The 21,890-nt window shown below is 43.0% G+C and overlaps 2 protein-coding genes across 2 annotated transcripts; both read right to left on the bottom strand.

Annotated features, from left to right (window-relative positions):
* Window positions 1-499: 499 nt before the first annotated feature.
* Window positions 500-14,365, bottom strand: YWHAB (tyrosine 3-monooxygenase/tryptophan 5-monooxygenase activation protein beta). Its single transcript, XM_034066679.1, has 6 exons — window positions 14,248-14,365; window positions 6,502-6,802; window positions 5,404-5,527; window positions 4,263-4,426; window positions 2,830-2,925; window positions 500-2,380 (listed from the first exon to the last, which is right to left on the bottom strand). Exons 2-6 carry the CDS (start codon window positions 6,793-6,795, stop codon window positions 2,324-2,326), a joined length of 735 nt encoding a protein of 244 aa, XP_033922570.1. The 5' UTR covers window positions 6,796-6,802; window positions 14,248-14,365; the 3' UTR covers window positions 500-2,323.
* LOC117436754 (WAS/WASL-interacting protein family member 1-like) lies at window positions 13,900-14,583 on the bottom strand. Its single transcript, XM_034067001.1, has one exon. The coding sequence runs from the start codon at window positions 14,581-14,583 to the stop codon at window positions 13,900-13,902; it is 684 nt and encodes a 227-aa protein (XP_033922892.1).
* Between the last annotated feature and the right edge of the window lie 7,307 nt (window positions 14,584-21,890).

Here is a 21,890-nt window from a genome sequence, read left to right as displayed (position 1 = left end):
CCTCAACCTTATGGAGCTGAGGATCAGCTGATCACTCTCCCAGACTGATTATTTCCTCCCCAAACAGACATCGAGAGATGTTAACTGGAGGCCTCATGAACAGGAGCAGCTTAGCAGGACCTGGGATTTTCCTTCTCAGAGCCAACAATGTCATCAGCACAAATCAGACTGGGTGTTAGTGAATCCTATTAAATGATTTAATAGCAGGTAAGTCCATAATGCATGAAGACAATGACAAAGTAACAGTGATTTCAGATACAATGAGGGATGACCATGTAAAGCCATGGCAGCGGACAGAGCAATACTCGGTCAGCAGCCAGTTAGACTCTGGCCTAACACTGTGCATGGGGAAGTCTCTCTGCAAAGGACTGAGTAATGAAGCATTTGGAAACCCCAAAAAGACTCACAACCCAAGAACTGAGCATTTAATATAAGTAACTGGTGCTTTTCCAACCACAGGGATTTTGGCCCCAGGAGAGCAAAGAAAAGAGACACAAACAACTGATAAAATTTTTTATTATTCACTTTTGAACTCTTTTACACTTTTCCTGATTATTTCGTGTAAGGTGAAACTAGAACTGTTTAAAAGACATACACAAATCTAGTACATCAATATCCAGGTATTTCTTTTTGCTATACTATTCTCACAACCACGTGTGTGCTAGGCAATATAACCGTCACAGAAGCAAACTTTAGGCAGAATACTGGTCAGTAAAAACAAAGCGAAAAGAGCTACCAGATATACAGACAGGCTCGGTTCCACATTCACTACTGCATTTATCAAGCGCCAAGTATTAACTGCACAATTTGTTCAGCTAGTAGAGGGGAGTTTTAAAATCAGTGCATGAAATTCTCTTCAGCAGACAGATGGATAGACAAACAGATGGAGCCTATACCTAAGTGGAATGTGAAGGGAGGGGATGATACCGCGAGACTGATGGGTGACTATCCCATATCTTTCCCACTGCATTATTCACGCAACTCTCATTAGGTTTTCTTTAATGGGACATGTTTGAAACATAACTAGGTGAGGTTTGGAGCTCAAATATTACAAGCGTCACAAATGTGTAGGTCTGCATTCCAGTATGGTAAATGGGAGATCCTGAACGTTTGAGCCAGATCCTGGTACTACCAAAAAATAGCATACAAGAGCTGAAGACTGCAACAGCCCTGGCAGCTCTCAAACATCCAAGAAAGAAACCTGTCCTTGAGCAGGTCTCACCCACCATCCTGACATCACCCATAATCAAAGAAAGGATGACGCATATGTGGGAGTCCAAAATTGCTTTAATGGAGTTTTAACACGTGAGAGGGTTGAGGATGAACAGAGTCCAGTGGGAGAAAAACTGCTATAAAGGGAACTGAAAGGTGGCTCAGTGGATTACTTCAGAAGTTCTCAGGATAAATTCAAAATGGGAATACCATGGAGATTTTGATTCACCTAAGAGTAACGTAATGCAAAAGTGGCAGATCACTTCATGGTATCATCCAAACTAATAAGGCCATTCAAAAAATTGGATCTTCTCCTATTGCAAGTCCATGGTAGTGAACCAAGAATCCTCATTACTGAAGACTAGCTAAGGTGTAATTATGTTATGTTATTGCTGTGGGAAGGGGCTGAATCATGCATGTTGTATGAGCATGAAAGCACTTTTAGAAGTCAAATCCCAGTTATCTGCCAGTGTAAAGAGTTCGGAAATCAAGCTGCTAACTCCCCCGTTACCCTCGTCCCCAAAACAAACCCCATCCCTAGAAAGACAGGATGGACAAAGTGAGCTTTTGACTGGAAGCGGTGCCTCAGACTTGGTTACAAATGTCTACAGAGTGTGCCTGTTAAACTAACCCATAGCAGTGTCACTAACTGGAATGCCATATACTGGATTGTTTTCTTTCCATGCCCCAGTGTCACAATAGAATCTCTATAACTTTCTGTACAACTTTACAACAGAATTGTACTTCGACTATTTTGGTGCCAAATTGAAGCTCGCCGGAGTTTCCATAATTAATGTCTACTTTTCTACCAATAGGAGTTTTGTAAAGTCAATTGCAATCACAAAACCCATAATCACAGTGTTCAGTTAAAAATATAAACACGGTAATCATAACTGGAAATGTTCCTAATAGGAAAGTTCGGAATGCCATTGTAATAACCGACCTCCGCTTGAAGTACACAAAACACCAACCAACCGGTTTTACCCCACAGACAGTTTTTGCTACGTTGAGGTTGTGAAAGTCGATGTACTATTCTTTTTGCTTGTCGCACAAAGGGATATATGTGTAGGATACAGGGTGACATTGAACATATAGTGAAGCATGACAGCCATTAGTTCTCTCCCTCCCCAGCATCCCCTTCATCTCCCTGGTTTTCCGATGTCCATAGCTGTAAGAAAACACAAACACATGTTCAGACTCAAAGCATGCAGTTAATTACAACTGTCAGAAAGGGAAGACAGCATGATGAGCAGTAATTCTGCAATTTTCTCAGCTAAGAGAAATCCAGAACTTGAAAGTTAAAGTTAAATAATGAACTAGAAAATTAATAGAGTATAACAAAAAAAAGGCAGCAGGAGTTTGCAAGCTCAACATAAAGCTGGCTATTGCAAGCAAACTCCACTTTGTGCTACCAAGTTTGATTTGCGGTTTAAACAAGCAAGCTAACTGGTCTGGTTACAAAAAGCAGTGCAGTTAGCACATGTAGCTAATGCCTCAGAAAAGGCTTTTAATGGCATAAAACTATGCAAGTTGTCTGATGCCGAGTCACACTTAAAGAGTCCAGCAGCCTAAGTAAGTAACAGTGCACAATGGAGTGGTTTGCCCCAAGATACTTACAGTGAGGTTGTCCCTAAGCAGCTGCATAATCAGCGTGCTGTCTTTGTAAGACTCTTCATTCAGTGTGTCCAGCTCTGCTATCGCTTCATCAAACGCCTACAAATATGCAAGACAGCTCTTTCACACTCTGCTCTGGGATTTACTTCTGCTTACACACAGCTTACACATTTGCCACATCACTATTCAACTACTCCAATTCTGCAACAAAACCTCCCAGTATATTTCTTTTCCACCAACAGAAAAGAAACGTAAACCAAAGTGAGCACCAGATCACTAGACAACCAGTGGGAAAACAGAAGTCTTCAGGGTCCAGGCTAAAGCCCAGAACAACTTCACTGCTATGCCAACATCAAGTACTGAAAAGGCAAGTGCACTCTCTGCCACACTAAAGAATGATTCATACAGCTTGAAGTCAGGTTTAAGAACAACACTTCAAAGCAATATTTCCATTAAAAATGAAGGTCTTGCTGGTGTAAATTTGCAGTAAAAGACAAAGATACCATAAGGTTGATATATATTGTACATGAGTAAGTAGGCAAGAAAAGGGAAGACAAGGAGTTTTTGCTGGTGGGGTGGAAGGTTTTGGACTTCTCTTCAAAACAGCATAGGAAATCAGGTATGTTCCACTGGAGATTAATAAAGCTATTCCTCCCATTGATCTGCTACACATGAAAGCCCATGCTGCAAGCCTGAGAGCCAAGAGCCATGAATAAGTGCTATTTCTTCATTCAGGTTTCAAATCCAAAGTAAGCACATTAACTAAAAAAGCAGGAACAGCAGCAGCATTTTGCACAGCAAAACATCACTCCTTGTTACAAGGTATTACCCAAGTGCATTTTAAGAACACAAAGATTCACCTAATGGTGCATTATTCAGGTTACTAACAGACAATTTTCACAGATGCAAAAAGCTGTATTTAGAAGGCTCTAATCCTATTTTAGGGAGGAGGCCAAGAAAAAGAATGACTAGCTATTTATTTGGCACAACCCAGCACACAGTCTTTTTGGTCTCTGGAGAGAGAGACACACATGCACACAGATACACAAGGACATTCAGGGCTACAACTGCAGTCACTAAAATGACTCTTCATGTACTTGCTAAGTGTTCAAATTTAAATGTTTCACTTCAGAAGTGCTAAATGAATCCAAGTGTGTTCAAATGTGACACAAGCACATTCTAAGAGAATTACAGACTTTAGAAGAGGCACTTTGTCTTCTCTTTCACTGGATCAATTGTGCTAGCAAATCAGCTTTACCTGAAGCTTAGCTAGTATAGCTAACTTACCTGAAAACATACTAGGATAACAATAAAGATGCCAGCATTTTAAAGGAATTTGTAATGAAAAAGCATAATAACCTATAAAAGGGCTACTGTAACCATGTAATTATCTCCTTAGGCTTCAAAAAAATAGGTAATATGAAGAGTCTGCTTACCGTCTTTGCCAGATTACAGGCCTTTTCAGGGGAATTTAGGATCTCATAGTAGAAGACAGAGAAATTTAGAGCCAAACCAAGTCGAATGGGGTGTGTTGGCTGCATCTCTTTCTTGCTAATTTCAAATGCCTCCTGGTAAGCTTGCTGCGAGTTTGCTACCGTTGCTGCAAGAAGTAATTACAATCATATTAATGTACAATACATCATGGACTTCATGATGGAAGCTATTAGAGTCTTGGACTAGACTACTGTGCTGACAAAAATGCATACAATTTCATATGCACAGATGCTTCTTTCAGTGCTTTTAGATGTAAAAGCCTACCACTGGCTGAACTATTAAAGCAGAAATAGTTCAATCTTTTTATAAAGACTTAAAATGGAACTTATTAAAAATAAGCTCCAACCAATCTGAATACATAGAAGCTCTACCTAAGTCGAAGTACACCGTGATTAAACACTTGCTTTCAGCCTAGCTGAGGAAGTAGTAGTTCTGAATAATAAATCCAGACAAAACCACACAGGGAAGAGGTATCTAAATCACCTATTTAAACTGGAGGAAACATTTAACACCTGACTTATGAACTTTATATTTCAGTTTCACATTTCAGAGGAAAGACAACAGTTCCTTCCTGGCTAATGGATAACAATATGCTCTAGAAGGGCATTTCAAACTGAGTTTGCAAGAGAGACCAGAAGGAGACACCAGGAATTCAGGTACAGTTCAGTACTGCTTTACCACTTCAGGATTATTTTGCTTTGGACCCAACAACCCAGTATCCCATATCTGCATTCATAAAGCTTGCAAGCAGTGAGAAGTTGACAGCTAAATTCATAGTTCAAACAAGATATGATAGGAAAGTGTTTTCCATGAGAAAAAAAACCCAACACATTCTCCAGGAACAGGATTTTATACTGATAAATATGCTTGAAAATCAGTCACTGAGGTTAGGGCTGAAAACAGATTTTGACAGGTTTGATGAATGTCTATTAATTGCAATGAAGTCTTTCTTTAAAAGTGACTTGCACTGCACAACTTCAATACTAGAGAAGCAGCAAAAACGAATAAATACTTCATGTTATGGGGAAAAGAACACAATTCTGCATGGCCCCCAGCAGAAAGAGAGATTTCAGCTCTACTTACTTTGCTTATTGTCCCCAGATGCCACTTCTGAGAGGTATCTGTAGTAATCGCCTTTCATTTTCAAATAGAAGACCTTGCTTTCTGGCTGCGTGGCATTGACAATAAGGTACTTATCCAGGAGTTCCTGAGAAAGGAAACATCTTTTTTTTTTCTTTCCCAAGTCATAAAAATAATGTCTGAAACAGCCTTCATTACAATGGATACGACACAAACTGTTATGTATTAACAATCACTCATTTATACTTACACGCTAATCGCTTTGCCTACTGTTGTCTAAACTCAGAACAAAAGAAGAATTACTGGTAACCTAATCCCTGGAAAGCAGAAAACTCGCTCTGTTGAGGCTACCCACAATTTGCTCCTGCAGAATCTTGTGGCTTAAGACTGCAAAGATCTTCCTTGAAGCATCATGATGTGAATCTGTGTCCATAACCAAGCTAATGAAAAGCAGCAGCTTGACATTACCGTGGGTCAGGTCACTTTTGTTGCCACAAATCTGAATCCTATGAAGAACAATGAAATTACCCACAAAAAAAATATTTACTTGCAACTCCAGCTGAAAAGCCAGACAATGGATGGTCAGCACATGTGCATCCAGAGACGTAAGACTGACGGGACCGACAGCAACTGCTCCTGACTGATCTTTAGCAAACTAAACAGCAGTGAAAAGAATCCCTCTTGTTTAAGTGAAAAAAAAGGCAGAACCAGTTTAGGGAAGAAATACACACCCTCACCATCCCCAGAAGTACTGAACATGCCTCGGAATGTCAGGATTTAAGAATTTAAATGGTAGGCAGGACTCATGCCAGTGCCCCACATCTCAAATTTCTTTTCATGGTGATGCCTAGCCAGCATCCAGGGGCCTTCAACACTGCCTTGTTTGTTTTTTTCTATTGAAAAAATACAAATACTCCGTTATAACAAATTCCCTAAGAAACAAACTGGATGACCTAGGAGATAGAATTGTACCCAAGCCTGAGGCTATGCAAAATTATTCCCTTGCTAACGTGCTGCAGTATCTACAGCACAAGATTCCTTAAGCCTCTCTGAAGAATGCTGCAGTACCAACTACTGTTATTTTTGCTGTTGGATTATTACCAGAACATCATTGCAGATATCCTGCAATTCAGCCTCAATTTTCTCACGATATTCTCTTCCCATCTGCTGTTTCTTCTCGTTCCTCTCTGTTTTCTGTTCAATGCTGGAAATGACACGCCAGGACGAGCGACGGGCACCAACCACGTTCTTGTAGGCAACTGAGAGGAGATTCCTTTCTTCATTGGACAGTTCATGTCCTTGCTCAGTGACAGCCTTCATAGCAGCAGCCATGTCATCATAACGCTCAGCCTGTTCAGCCAGTTTGGCTTTCTGTACCAACTCACTTTTATCCATGGCTCTCCTATAATCAGTGGGGAATACAAATAAGAGAAAAAGTCTCTTTGATTGTCTGCACTATGGAAGTTTGTGCTGAAGGGTGAAGCAGAACTCACAGTCACCAATAAGGGGGAAATTATCAACTCTAGAAAAGTAATACAAAGGGTTTCTTTTTAAGAATTTACCTGACCTTTTGAAAAATACGTGTAATTTCTATGTGTGCAAATGACTAATCACAATCCTGAAGGTATGTTAGCATTATTCTTCAAAATGTAGCAAAACTCACATTGGCACTAAGCACATCAATATGTTCCCTATGTAAATATCTCCCCTTTCCTACATTGGCCACACTCAGCTTGGGAGACACCGCACATTCTAACCCAGAAACCAGCAGGTATGGTTGTGTTTTGATGTTTTGGTTGGTTGGTTTTCCCTCCACTATTACACAGCAGCAACTCCTCGGGAGCACTGAAGCCCTGGACAGCTCCTCCTCACACTGAAGATTCCTGCACAGTACAAGAGATGTTTCTGTGGGTTTAAAATAAACCATACCCAGGAAAGCTGCAGTTGTTGGCAACTATGGAAAGTACATTTCTATTGTTCTGCCAGAAAACTGGGGTTTAATACATGCATCAATGTACATACCATAGATTATTCTACATGACAAGGGTGGCTGCAGCCTCATGTTTTCAAAACCTTTTACATAACATTGACATTCCCAGAAAAGCAAATGGGACATGGCTCACATGATGGTCACTACTGCAAAACTAATTGCTTACATGGAAACAACTTGTTTATCATTTCTGAAAAGGCAGTTTAGCAACTGAAGCCAAGAAAAACGCATCACGTGACTACACAGCCCCTGGAGAGCTTAAGCAATGAAAAATGAAGTTAGTACAGAACACATCAGTGAGGCAGCCTCAGTGTGGTTTATTTCTGCAAGACAATGCTAACATTTGGTTAACTCAGCCATCGAGCTTCCAACCTTATACTCAACCACCTAGGACCAGGTTCACAGAACTTAAACAAGTCTCTCTGCCTTTATCAAAGTAAGTGCACCTCAATACTTCATGAACTACCAGACACCCCAAATTCATCTGTAGAGTTCCTTCAGGTGTGCAGGTTCACTTTGGGACAGACTAATATATTCTTGTCGGTACTGAGCAACAATGATCCTCTCCTACTCCCTAAATCCCAACCAGGACACTCAATGTCCAAAGTAAGAAGTTTTCAGGTTGAGGCCTAACAGCCTAAAAGCAACTTCTAAAGGAACAATAAAAAGCAAACAAGAACAGTAAGTTTACAATTGCTTTGCATAGACTTATGTTCATCAGACAAACATCTACAGCCCTATTATAATGAACCAACAGGCTGAAAGTGATTGCTGTATCCTTTTTCCTGGTTCTCTCCTTTGCAGATCCCAGTCTGACAACTTCCTGATGGAGAATGTCTCGCACATGCTGCTCAGCTAGTATTTTAATCCAAGTATCACTTACCACACTATCACGCAAAGAAACCAGTTCCCTATCCTAAATCCTGAACCAGGACAATGAGCTGCAGCCCAAATTCCCATCGTGTGCATGAACAGTTTCAGAGTACCCTACTGCCAAGGCTGGAGTCCTAGCTACACAATTATATTGAGATGAGCATCTTCAATCCCTCCAGATGGAGATACTCCACTTTAGCAAAAATAATCACCCAAGATAAAGTCATTGTTACTTTACATGAAAGCTCAAGTAAACCCACCAACCATAGGTCCTACCTGCTGGATGTTTGCAGGTCACACTCCCGCCTGCATTTGATCCTCTGTAGATCTAGCCTAACGTATCCATCCATGTAAGGCACTCAAGTAAGGATAAGCAATACTAAAACCAGCCTCCTAGAAAGAGACTTCTTGTAGACTCCTAAGTAAAACTGGGCTGTAGTTTAGTTCAGTTTCAAATACTGCATTTAAACTAGGGGATTCTGGCACCTACTTAAAGGTGACAGACAGACTTCATATCAAAACCCCTGACAAGACACTGACTGTAGGTAGCACTGTGACAAGGTCTTCTAAGGCATGATTAATTTGTCTCTTTCTTCCCCAGGAGGCTTTTACCATGGGGTGTGTCATATTATCATTGTTTTCTGCAGAGCTATCAAAAGAATAGTTCCTGAGGATAGGAAGGGGTAGGTGGAACTTGTGATGTGCATCTTTTCCCCTGCTCTGAAGGATTTCATAGTGCCAACATATAACAAGCCTCAGGAAATCATCAGACCATTTACCATTGACAGAACCATCTCACTTTCCACTGTGGAGTCTGCTGAACCTCATAAACATTCCCTTATTTCAGCACTAAACTTTCAGAGCAGTTCTAGTTTCCGCATAGTCTGCACAGCTTCTAGACGCATTTCTATTGCAGTTGTCTTATCTTCTCCTCTTCTTCTTATGGAATGTGATGATTATGTAGGAAAAGCCTGCTTGTGGAAGTCCAGAGGCAAGTAACTCCAACGAAGTTTACATTTTGCCACTGAAAGGTCAGTTCTGTCTTTGATCTGCACTTTGCCAATGGTGGTCTGGTTCCCAGACAAGTCATCTATGCAGAATTCCATTTACAAACATTATAGTTTAGTTTAGAAATGGTGCAGTTTGTTTTATCAAGCTCATTGACATATTTATCTTTAGATGCAAGTTAGTTCAGGACAGTCAATGAGTTCATATAAGGACACATGAAGGAAATTACAAAGGGAACTGCAAGGGCATAAAGACCTAGTGGATAAAGAGATCCAGAAACCAGTTCAACATATCAATTATACAGGCAAAATACCAGCACAAAGTATTAGAATGTTGTTTCTCATCAAACAACTTTCTTCAGTAATCTAATTTATGCACATCTTAGATGTAACTCAAGCCAATTACTGAAGATGGAGGTCCTCAGAACTTCATTGGATTCGTCTGGACATAAAAATTCCATATGCAGCTGCTTGAGCTGTTTAGTTAACCTTAATACCTGCACTGCTAGGAGGTTTGCTATGAAACACAAAGCATTATTCAACAATATGGATTTAACAGAAGTTAAATGCAGTAAGAAAATAATGGTCCACACCAAAATATCTGCAACTGACAGTAAGCCTGCCATGATTTCATTCACAGGGTGCTGCATAAAGGAATACTTAAAATCCTAGTTTGAGTCTCCATTGCTTACCTTGTTAGAAGCTTGGAGAGAGCTTTGCAGAGCTATGCTGGCTTGAGCTCCAAAAGAGGGAAGTGTTTGCCAGAAGGAAAAAAGATATAAGGAAAGGAGTGACGTTTGAAAAGGCAAAGAAGCAACTATCAGTTATAACTGGTCCCTCCCACAGAGGAGATGAAAGCCACACTAACAATGGATCAGTGTGCCACAGTCTGAAACAAGCAAAGCCTAGAGCTAAAAATACTCCTAGGCCACAAACAGAAGCTATCTAACAAAGGTTACCTGCAGCTAGGAGCAATACACACAGAGGTGATGAACAGAAGGCCGACAGGAATGATCTATACTAGCACTAAGGAAGCCATGCCATGTTGGCAAGGGAAAAAGAGGGAAGACGGAAAAAGGAACAGACATGTGCAGATCACAGCCCCGGAGGAGTCCTGGAAGTTGCTCATTCTAAGCAAAAGATTCTCGTATTAGATGCATTAATACATATCAAATTCTTAAGACACTGTCTTCTTAAGAATCTGTCAAACCACAACTGGGTAGCCCTCCAAAAGGAAGTGGCTAGACCCTAGTTACAATAAGGAGCACCAACCACCAGCAGTCACAGCTGATAGCAGCTGCCAGAAATTTGTATCACGTTAAATCCCACACTCAAAACGTGATTTATTACTTTTTTTTGCCTCTACCTCCCATACAACCTAGAGTTCTTTCAATCTCTCTTACAAATGCTGAAGAGCGTGTATGCAGTTACTAAATGTTACAAGTGCTTACTTCCCACCCCCAGAAAAGCTTTATGCCTGTGTAGACAAAAGGCTGAAATGTATTAGGAACCTGTAAAACATATTAGTTTGTAACTGCCCTGTTACTTGCAGTGGAAGACACAGTATGAAGGGGATGGTGTGACCATCCTGGGAACAGCACCTGAATTCAGAACATGCATCTTTCAGGAGTGGATAGACACAGAACTGGAGGTTTACGTATTGGTAACAGCTGAGGAGTAAGACATACAGATACTGTTCTTCAGAAGACTGCAGGAGCTCGAGAACTACATCTTACTACTCAGCAGTTACCCCATCTGCTTCATATTGTTTCCAACCTCGATGAGCTGTTTAGAACAAAGCCAGAACAGACCAGAAGCAACTGTGTTTAAAGTCTGCAGAAATCAAATGAAAACTGAGATTGAAAAAAAATCTGCCTTATGTAACATATTGAACTGACAAGACAACACCAATAAGCCTACACTGGCCTGAAGTCTGCTGCGCCTGATGACCTGTTCTTCTGATAATTAACTCATTGATTTTGTGTACTGGTTTTCTCTTTATAGCAAGCATGAGAATCCATCAGACAAACACTTTCACTCTGTTAATAAACACTGGTGAGAATGCAGTGTGGTTACTGATTTGACATGTGGGTCTCTTAATGAGTCGAGCAGAGATGTGGGTTAACAGACCTGCACATTACACAGTGCAAAAGGAATGTAAAACCCCATTTGGTGAGATAGGATGCGACCACACTTCTCGGTCATCAATTCTGCAAGTCCATTCAAATTATATCAGGAAAAGCAGCAGACTGGTCCAGAGTTTGTCACTCAATCTTCCAACAGTATGTGAACATACCTTATTTGATTCCTGGATGGGCAATTCACTCCGAAATTAAACATTCACATGAGGTAAGTGGTATTTTGAATTAAACTTCTATAATTACAGAGAGAAAGAGCTTTGGAGTTACTATTTCTAAACCAAATGGCAAATCCTTCTCCATCATTCAGGTATACACATGTTGACCCAAGGATCTGGATGACATTGACGGCATTCACTGTCAGGTAGATGTCACTCCCAGGAGATATTCTTTACAGGAAAGGAATGAACTCTTTAAATGGAGTGCAAGAAGCATCCCTTGCTTGACTGCACTCTCAGGCATTTTATTTTATTAGTTGTGTTTTTTCTATTTTGCTTCCCTCAAAGCCTACTGCTAAATAACTGATAACAAAACTAATGTGCCTGGTAAGAGCTGAACAGTGAAATCTTCCTGACAAGAGCTTAAACAACAAGTTCAGTAAAATATACCACAAACATTATGAGGGAAAAAGGAAAATGACTTCATAGTTGTGATATTCTTGCTGACCTTGTACAGCACATAACTTCAGCCTCCTCTGCATCTCCCGATTAACCGTCTGCCTTGGCCTTCAGCTCAAACCTTTCTGCGCATGTTCAGATAAAATGAACACTCTCTAAAGCCAAGCTTAAGCCTGCTCTGGCCATCTCCTGCCATTGCTACTTGTTGCTTCCTAAAGGCCAGTATAATTTTTTAATAAAGTGACCTTCAGCCATTTCCAAGCTCCACAGAAATTTCACTGAGAAGTACCAATAGTGTGTAGGATATTGTACAGATGACTTAAATGTAGTAACAGCAGCCTTGCTCTTCTTCATGTAATTTAAATGAAGGACCAGGCTGCTCATACCCATGGCACTTCACATAGGACAGCTGCAGGTGGAGACAAGCATGTGGTTCCAAAGTACAACATACTTACATGGTAATACCTTTTTGTTCCAACTAGCAGAACTGGTTTTGGCTGGAGTCCAGGTGGAAATAGTGAGTTATCCCCAGAAATCTTCCCCCAGGCATAAAGTTCATGCCAAACAAATGTATTCATATCACAGGTAAATCACATTTGCTAATACTAAACTGAGAACACTTCTATTACAGGGTGAGGCAAGAAGCATGGTCATAGAAGAGACACGCTATGATAACGCCTGGTCTTATATCTGATGCTTGAGGTATTAGAATACCAGACCGATTAGAGTACTAGCTTTTTACCTCATTATTCAAATCATTATTTACTCAACTCCTCCTCATCAGAGTTTATTCACATGCAGTGCAAAAAGCTGCAGACTGGCAAAGGCCTTGCTTAGAGGGAAAAAAAAGACAACATCAAAATAGCAGAGATCAGAACATGCGGTACTGACATAACGAGGTGGAGAAAACTGCACCAGGCCCATCTGTGCAACGAGTCTATCGCTTTATTGGCACCAATTTAATAAACAAAATATTATACACAGTATATTTCTGAAGTCCTTTAATATGAAGAGTGAAAAAGGCACTGCATTCTTAGGTTCTTTTCTAAACCAGTTGTTATCTCATTATTATTATAAAATAAGGGCTTTTCTTTCCATAAAACATTAAAAATCTCTGGCTGAGGTGTCCTGCAGCAGTGTCTGGGTGAAGACTACTCCCGCAGCAGCTGAACTTACAAAACCTTCCACATGTTCTCAAAATCTCTGCTCCTTTTACCTAGGAATTCACTTTTGCCAGTGCTGCATAACATGCTTTTTGCTTTCCTACCACTAGAAAAGGTATTTTAACTATTAATAACGAATTTGGCTGAAAGCAACAAATCAATATTGTGATCTCTGCATCAGATGCATTTTTGCTCCCGTATGCTAACACAATGAGTGCACACCACTGGTATCTGATCATCCCAATTAATACCTGGTTGTACACACCTCAAATAAAACCTACAGTTGTTAGTTCCGAGTTACTGCCCAGCTTCTGTAGGCTGGGACTGGCTTGAAGCAACCTTCTTTCCCTGTGGCACCCTCCCTAAGCACATTTCTATTCGCAAATAGACACAAACAACCCAAATTCGAAAATAATAATAAAATCATTTTGTTTCCTTCTAAAGCGTTCAGGACATTTCCGTGATCGCCTTGGAGTCTTACGTGAGCAGGCTCACAGCAACCCGCACAGCAATGGCACCTCCCCGGGCCCAGCATTCCGGCAGGGCCAGAGCTCCCTGTCTGGGGACCCCGCGAGGACGCCCCAACCCCTTCTCCTGGGCTTGGGGCGGCGAAGGCGGAAGCCTTCGGGAAGGGCAGAGCTGTGACCGGCACTGCCCCGGGCGCTCGGTACAGGTGTGCGCGCCCGGCCTCGCCCTCGGGGAGCGAGTGACTCACCCAAGGCGGGGCAGGGCCCGGAGCTGGGGGGGGGAAGGAGGCGGCACCGCCCGCCCGGCCCCGCAGCGGCAGCGAGGGAGGGTCACTCCGTTACTCGAAGGGGGGGGCAGGACCCGCCACCGGCCCCCACGGCCCTCCCGCGGCCCTCTGCGGCCTCGGGAGCCCCTGGCCGAGCCGGCCAGCGGGGATACACGGGTCCGGCCTGCGGAGAGGCGGAGGTGGGGGCAGGCCGCGGAGGCCTCCCCCGCAGGCTCCCGTGGAACCGCAGCGGCGCGGCCCAGCCCTGGCGGCGGGGGAGGGCGAAGGGAACGGAGCCCCGGCAGCGGCGGGCCCGGGACCCTCACCTGGCGGGGGGCGGCGGCACCGCGGCCTGGATCCCGGCGGGCGAGGCGACTGGAGAGCGGCGGCCGCTCGGCGCACGCACACACACCCTGCGGCGAGCGGGCCCGCTTCCGGCGCCGCCGACACGCCCCTTCCGGCACCAGGGGCACCACCGCCCCTCCCGCCTCCCCATTGGGCCGGCGGGCGGCAGCCGGTGCTCGGTTGCCATGGCGACAGGAGGGGCTCAGCCCCTGCGGCCTCTCGGCTGCCCCCGGCCCGGCCCCACCGTGGCCCACCGCGGGAGAGGCCCCCGGCAGGCAGAGGGTACAAGAAGGCGGAGGGTTTGGGGTTATTGGCATTTCCCAGTACTGTTCTCTGGCTGAACCTTGCAATGAGGGACATCTCCACAGAGCGCAGGCAATGGGTGCCATGTGGTCGTGTAAGTTCGTGAGTCCTTTGAATTGCAAGGTCACCTTTAAGCACTTCTAGTAGTGTATCCTCCCCACAATTCATATTGCACGTTTTCACTGTAAAAAGCCCAAGATCCTTATCAGCTAGATACGTTTTATGCATCTGTAATAAAATGAGAGAGAATTTAGCAGGGAAGTGGCGACAGAGAGCATTTTTGGGGGATGAGGAAAAGTCTAGTTTGGTCTCCAAGAAGGAATCCAAGGAAAAGAGCTCAGTTTTATAATGCATGTAATCCTTTTGGATAAGAAGGGACTGAATGCACAACCTTCCCCGCTCCCAAGTCTCAAATTTATAGCAGCACCACTTGCCCAAGTGTTACTGGGGCTGAGAGGCACTCTGTTCAATTACAGTATCCTGGAGCCCAGTTTTCTCTTTCAGATACAATCATGGTCCTGCCAGAGTTGCTGTCAGATTCCTTTTCGGTGATGGAAGGACTTCATTCGTTTCCTGCTTTGTCTCGGTTCAAAGGTTAATTACTTTGTAAGGTCAGGAAGAAAATGACTTGGCACTTGTGAGTTATCTTAAGCTGCAGACACTGATTCAGAGAGATCGGTTATTGTCATCTCTCTCTGCTTTTCTTGTCTCTTCTCCATAGCCCTCATTTTCCTGGTTTCCATCTGGGCTGTTCCCACTGCTCTCACTGAGGCATTGGAAGTGCTGGTTTGGGACAGAATTACTCGCATTCAACACCCCTTTCACGTATATCCGCATACAACACGTGGTTTGTAAAGTGTACTGTCAACACCTGTTTGGTCAGTCACCTGCTGTACCTCCCTCAGCCTTCTCACTTCGCTGTCTGCTCCAGCTGGTCCCTGCCCTGCCTGTGCTGTCACAGCTCACTCTTCCTGCTTCTAGTGAGGTGCACCCAGCTCCCTCATCCTGCTCCTCCAATCTGTCCAGATCAGATTCGAATAATCACCTCTGAGGTGTTTGCAATCCTTCTTAGCTGGTAGTTTTGGACCGTGTGTCCTCCATCTCAGCATTCAGGTAGAGCAATTCAACACTGTGTACTGACAGAGGTGAAAATACCACCCTCTGCTTTCACAGAGCATACTGCCACTCAGCAGTTCTTTCCTCCATGAGCTCTTCTTAACCTGGGGTCCTCCTAGCCCTGTATACCAGGTCTGGCAGAAGCGATAAGCAATGGACCTGTAGTTTCTCCAGGCACAGAAGGGTGAAGGCTGGAACTGACACCAAATTAAGCTCTGAAACACATTGCCACAGCAGCAAGTCTTTCACAGTGTCACCTTCCAGAGGAGGAAGTGCAGCTCCAAGGATTTGAGACAGATGCAAAACCTGGTGAAAGCACAACTTTTATCTCAGGAACAGGCACAATCCATGACTAAACAAGTCCAACACAGTTTCTCCAGTAGAAATCATGCTTGTGTATTCCCAGAGGCACATTTCAGGTGAAGAAGGGTGAAGAAATACCAATGCTATTTGTACTAGTCAGTGTTAACCCTGTTGTTGCTCTATGGAGGGCAGAGCAGCTATGCTTGCAGCATGCTTGCTGATGTGCTCATGGTGAGCTGCAGGCACCTGAGGCGTAAAACCACAAGGAGGGAAATCACAGGATTCTGCTCCCGTAAAGGAGGTGGCCCATGGCTGAGATGGAGACCCCTTGTTAGAGGATCAGTTCATTGCCGGAACTGTGAGAACTGTGCTCTTCCCTGGCTATATGATAGACTTCACCTTTAAAAGAAGCCTCTTAGCCTGCAGCTGAGGCACGCAGGGACAGTTTGTTCCAGCCTTTTGCGACTGTTTTCACTCCAGAGAGAGAATTTCAATCTTCAAAAACGCTCCTCTAGCATTAAATTTACTTAGCATCGAAAACAGTCCAAAGAAGCAGAACAACCTCATTGTCAAAGGTGGCCTGCGGCAAGCAAAGAGGGCTGCTGGCTCTGTGCTCCCTGTGCAAGCAGCTAAAATACGTTGTTTCCAGCAGATGGCACAAGTGGTTGAGCCGCTTGAACTGCTGATTTCAGCAGCAAGGTAACAGCCCTCAGGTGTGCGTCTCTTGTGCAAGAGATGTGATCATGAGATTTGTAGCAAAATATTGTATTTAAATGGATAAAATTTGTTTCAGAAATAAAGTCTTGACGAGTTGCTCAATTCTGGTATTTTTTTTCGGTCATTTTTGTTGAAATCAGTAGGTCTCAGATGATGTGCATACCAGAAGCAAACAGTTGATGGCACTGCATGATTGCTGTCCCTGCAACTGATGTCTTCCTGGATATCCAGCAGTCTTCCTCTGAATGAAAAGGTAAAGTGTTACACTTTCATGATGCAGGAAAAACACTCAAAAAGTGTAATCATTACTGAATAAGTATATTTCATTTCTTGACTCCTCTGTTACTAATTTTCTTTGTCTTCTGCTCTATGTGTGAGAGTAAGCTCTTTCAGAGTTGGATCTCACAGGTCACTAAACAACATCACAGAGAGTTGGGGTTGTTCAGCCTAGAGAAGGATCCAGGGAGACCTTAAAGCAGCTAAAGAGGCTGACAAGAAAGCTGGAGAGGGGCTTTTGACAAGGGCATGTAATGACAGGACAATGGGGAATGGCTTTAGCCTGACAAGGTAGATTGGTGCTGAGGTGCTGGCACAGGGTGCCCAGAGAAGCTGTGGCTGCCCCATCCCTGGCAGTGCTCAAGGCCAGGTTGGACACAGGGGTTGGAGCAGCTGCTCCAGTGGAAGGGGTCCCTGCCTGTGGCAGGGGTTAGAGCTGGATGAGCTTTAAGGACCCTTCCAATCCAAACCATTCTGTGATTCTGTGATAACACATTAAATGATGGATCCTAAATGGAATTAGCTCATGGTTTCATGAATATTTCTTCAATAGGAAATAAAAAGAAATCCCCAAGGGAAAAATTTCTACATTTTGTGTCTGTGTTTTCTCTGTACATAATGTGCTTGTGACAATACAGACAGTTGTAATGAAATTAAGACCAGAATTGCATCAGTTAGAATTAAATTTACAACCAAACTGGGATCAGGGCTAAACATCTTGCATAGGATGGAATTAATATTAGCATTATTATTAGCTTTAATTAAAGCAACATTTAAAGCAAAGAGTAGCAGGTTTTCCTCATGGGCCCTGCCAGTTAAATGCTAGACTAAATAAGACTTTGTTTGGACATCTTTCAGTTCTTCCTTCTGTCCAAAGAATGCAAGTACAGCTTTCCTATTAAATACAATTTGGACTGAAGTCAAATGGCTGTTTTAATTTTAAGGTATTTAAAGGTCTGAAGGTGACTTTAGAGAACACAATTAAGAGCATAATTGCAAAGAATCATATAAGAAGTAAGTGTGGGAGCATGAAATTCTAAATGACCTAAATCGTATAAAATAGTATGATGGGAAATATGGGTAGAATGAATGTCTTGGATGGGATAGGAATTCAGCTCCAGGAATGCAATTTTGGCAGTAGTGTCCCAAACAGAGTGTGCTATTTCTGGTGAAATGCTCTGAACTCTGGGTCATGAATTAAACTCAGGTAATTTATGTTTGGCTCATGAACAGTGGCAGTACAAAATCCAAGCAGAAATGGAATAGAATATATTGCTGTAAATTCTCTAGCCATTCAGACTTGTCGGGTTGTTGTGTGCATCTGATGCCAGGTAATGCCTAAAATAAATTCAAGCCAAGGAACACATAGCAAGCCCTTCAAAGCTGCCAACTCAAAGACCTTAAGGAAACCCAGTTTCAAACAGCATATTAAGAGAGGTTTGACAAGGTAACTTCTCAGACTCTGATCTTTATTTATTAGCTGCTTCTTACAAGTCTGAAAGAAAGCAAATGTCTTGATATTTTGAAATTGCATGGCAAGCGTTCATTTTATAGGAAACTCTGATCTTTAGGAAATACCAATACTTTTCCATTTCCTGATTTCTCATTCTTTTTCTCTCTTGGTATTTAATACCAGTCTGCTGTGAAGTTCTTCCAAGCCAGTGTCAGTTCCAAAGCTTGGCTGCCTGGGGCTCACAGAGCTCCAGCTTTCGCACTACCAGCTATCTTCCAGGCGCCTTTAAGCATGATTTCTGCTGAAAAACTAGCTACAGAAGAAATACACCTCCATGTTCTAATCAGAGTTAGGTTTGGTATCGTTTCGATAACGTTTCACTCCTCAGCAGGGGCAGGTCAGTTGGGCTTCTTCATGGGGAGATGCAGCCAAAGGAGAAACCTCCATTATGCAGGAGGATGGGTCCCTTTGGGGTTTGGTGAGATCAACTCAGACAAGCCTAGGCCCATTATGGCAAATGTGGGAGAAACCTCTCTCCTAAATATCCAGAGTGGTGGAGCTCCTTCTTTGGTATAAAGCATAGGGGAGCCTGGAGTGATGTTTTCTCTGAATATCTCTGGGGAAAGGCAGCTTCTCTCACAGCAATATGTATCAGTTTCAGGCCATACTTCAAAGTCCAGCCTGGGGTTTTGGTGTTTGCTTTGTTCCTTTTAAATAGGAACTATCTGAAGGCCTAAAAAGCTGAAGCTTAAAGAACTGTACAAGCTGCCTAGAGCTCTGAAGAGTTTCTTTATAGTTGCAGTGTGTGACAAATCAATGTGGAAGAGATGACCATTCCTCTGCCTCCACATGCAAAAGACTCTCAAACCCCTTATTTTTCTCTAAAAAGTCATGGTGAGAACTCTTAAGTAGATCTCTCTACTGGATATCTATGGGATATCACCGTAGACATCACTGGGATATCTCTTCTTTATTCCTGTTTGTGGTTCAAGGGGTCTTTTTCTTAATAAGCACCTACCACTAAACCATTAATGGTTTAACAATCCACAGCTTCCAAGGAAATGCTTACCATCATTCAGAGCTGGAAAAGAATTCAGAGGATGGCACATGCTTGATGAAAGGATTAATAAATCTCCACATTGAGAGCTGGGAATTCAGCCTGACACTGTCACTAAGGATTGTTTCATATATTTAGTGCTCTGATTTGCTTTTTCTCCCCCTTGTGCAGCTCTAGGATAGGCACAAACTGAACTAGATTTCTTCTTGATTTACATTTCAATGCAGGTCTTTACAGCAGGCTCTTGTGTACTGAGTCAACCAGATTACCTGATTGAACTGATAGACACAGGGGGTATGGGTGACACCTGCTCTCACTTCTATCATGGCAAAAGTGGAATATTTTTGCAGAATAAAGCTGTGAACAATTCCAACCTAGCCTGGCTATTCCGCTTTTCTTGGAATCCTTCCGTCTGTTTCCCTGAAAATGAAAGTCTGTTTTCACTCCTGCCACCTGCTATTTCCATATGAAAGAGCTGTTTTGTTACAATGAAAGTACCGTTTCTCCCAAGGGCAAACTAAGGACGTTTCATCACACTGATCTTCCTGAAATCTCAGTAACCAAATTCAATATGTTAGTAGATATGATCTACTTTTCCACAGAGCTGTAAAGCCTTTCAGGAAAATCACAAGTTCTGTCTGTGGGTATTTACAAAACAAAATGCCATCTCCCTGCTGAACTATAATGGAGTCTGATCTGGCAAAACAAAAAGGGAATCCAAAGCCAAGATTCACTTTAGCTTTGATGCTTGTTTAGTGACTAGACTTGGAAACCAGGCTATGATTTCCAGGCACAGACCATGTTTTTATCCCAGGCACAAGTGAAGCACACTGTGACCAAGAAGTTTCTTCATGATGGCCTGAGGTTTGTCCTCTGTGCAAACCAGCTCTTTGCAGATTCACTTGTGCTTTTTAAGAAACGACTTAAACTGTCTTTTGACTCCAGCCAAAACTCCCCAGATCAGCCATCCTTGGCACCCACCTTTTATCACTTCTCCTGGCAGCCTGGCATTCCCCTCACCTGAGATGTACTCTTCCCTCTGCCCAGGGTTAACAGGTGTCATCAGGATGAGAAGGAACAGGCTGAAGAGAAGATATAGCTGGATTTTTGCTCAAATTCCCAGGAAGTCACTAACTGTCACCAGCTCTCTGGCCAGGATGCTACAGGTCATCTGAGACTATCCACGTTCAGAATATACCAGGAGTGTTGCTTCTTCTTTGACTCCTTCAGATTCTTGTCTAAGGTGAATCCTACAGAAATAAGGATTGGGGTCCATAAGAGCATGAGGCTTTCTTGAAAATCCCAACTGATACTTCCCCATTCATATTAAAGATCTGGCTGCTTCTGCAGAACATCTTTATTTCAGGCCTGATTCATTTATCAAATATCCAGAGCTCAGCCAAAGGCCAGGACATGGGAACGTGTTAATGCATTTACCCTCAGATTGCCAAAACATCATCTAATTATCCATGTTAATGCCAGCTGCTTTGGAAGACAAAAATCCCTTAATAAAGTGCAGTAAAGAAATGATGAATTGAAACCAGCAGAAAACGGCTCCACAAGCTGGGGGATTCTGACCTGCAAAGGGATTAACAAACGCATCATAAATTGATACCTAAATATTTTGCAAACACAAATGTATCAGGGAATGAAGTCATCTGCAGTTGTGGTCCCGGGAGCTGAGACAGAGTGTGTCTTTCTGTTTCAAATCTGTTCTCTGCCAGATTTCTTGTAGGAAGCTTTGCAAAACTGCATGAGCCCTGGAACTACGAGTGCTACCAGCCACTAGATGTCCCAGAGCTGCACTCAAACCTGCAACCCACCAGCTGCAGAGGAAAGGCAGAGCACCGGTGGTGCAGGAGACAGAGTATCTTTTATCAAACCAACTGATTTGGCTGAAAAACAAAGGAGTTTCTCTAGGCCTTGTAGTTGTGATGGTGCAAGGAAATAAGGAATCTGGACAGACAGATCTGAAGCAGAACTTCTACATCCCAAAGTTGGTCTTGCTTTGTTGTTAAACCAGGGTACCGCAACACTGCTACCCCAACAGGAAAGCAATGCAAGATGGGTAAACCAACATTTCAGCATTAATAAGTTTCTCAGAATAACGATATGGAAGAGCAGAACAAAGACAAGTATTTCTGTGCTTGTCAAGCTGGTGTAGCCATGTGATCTGCATGTGGTGTGGCATAGAACAGTGCAATGGCACATTGCTTTTCTTTTCCTGTTCCTCATTTGTGGTTTAGTGGCTTTGCTCAGCAAGCTGCAGTGATGCAAGTTTCCATACACACACAGTGTTTCTCCCTTCATTTAATTGCTTTGCCATAATACTCAGCAGGGTTTGTGATTCTGCATGCAACCCAGGAGAAGGATGTGAACAGCTCACTGAGACGAAAGAA

This window comes from Melopsittacus undulatus, chromosome 10, assembly GCF_012275295.1.
Source record: "Melopsittacus undulatus isolate bMelUnd1 chromosome 10, bMelUnd1.mat.Z, whole genome shotgun sequence".
In the NCBI taxonomy this organism is placed as follows: domain Eukaryota; kingdom Metazoa; phylum Chordata; class Aves; order Psittaciformes; family Psittaculidae; genus Melopsittacus; species Melopsittacus undulatus.
Note: the sequence above shows the minus strand (reverse complement) of the source record. Positions and strands in the feature narration are given on the sequence as shown.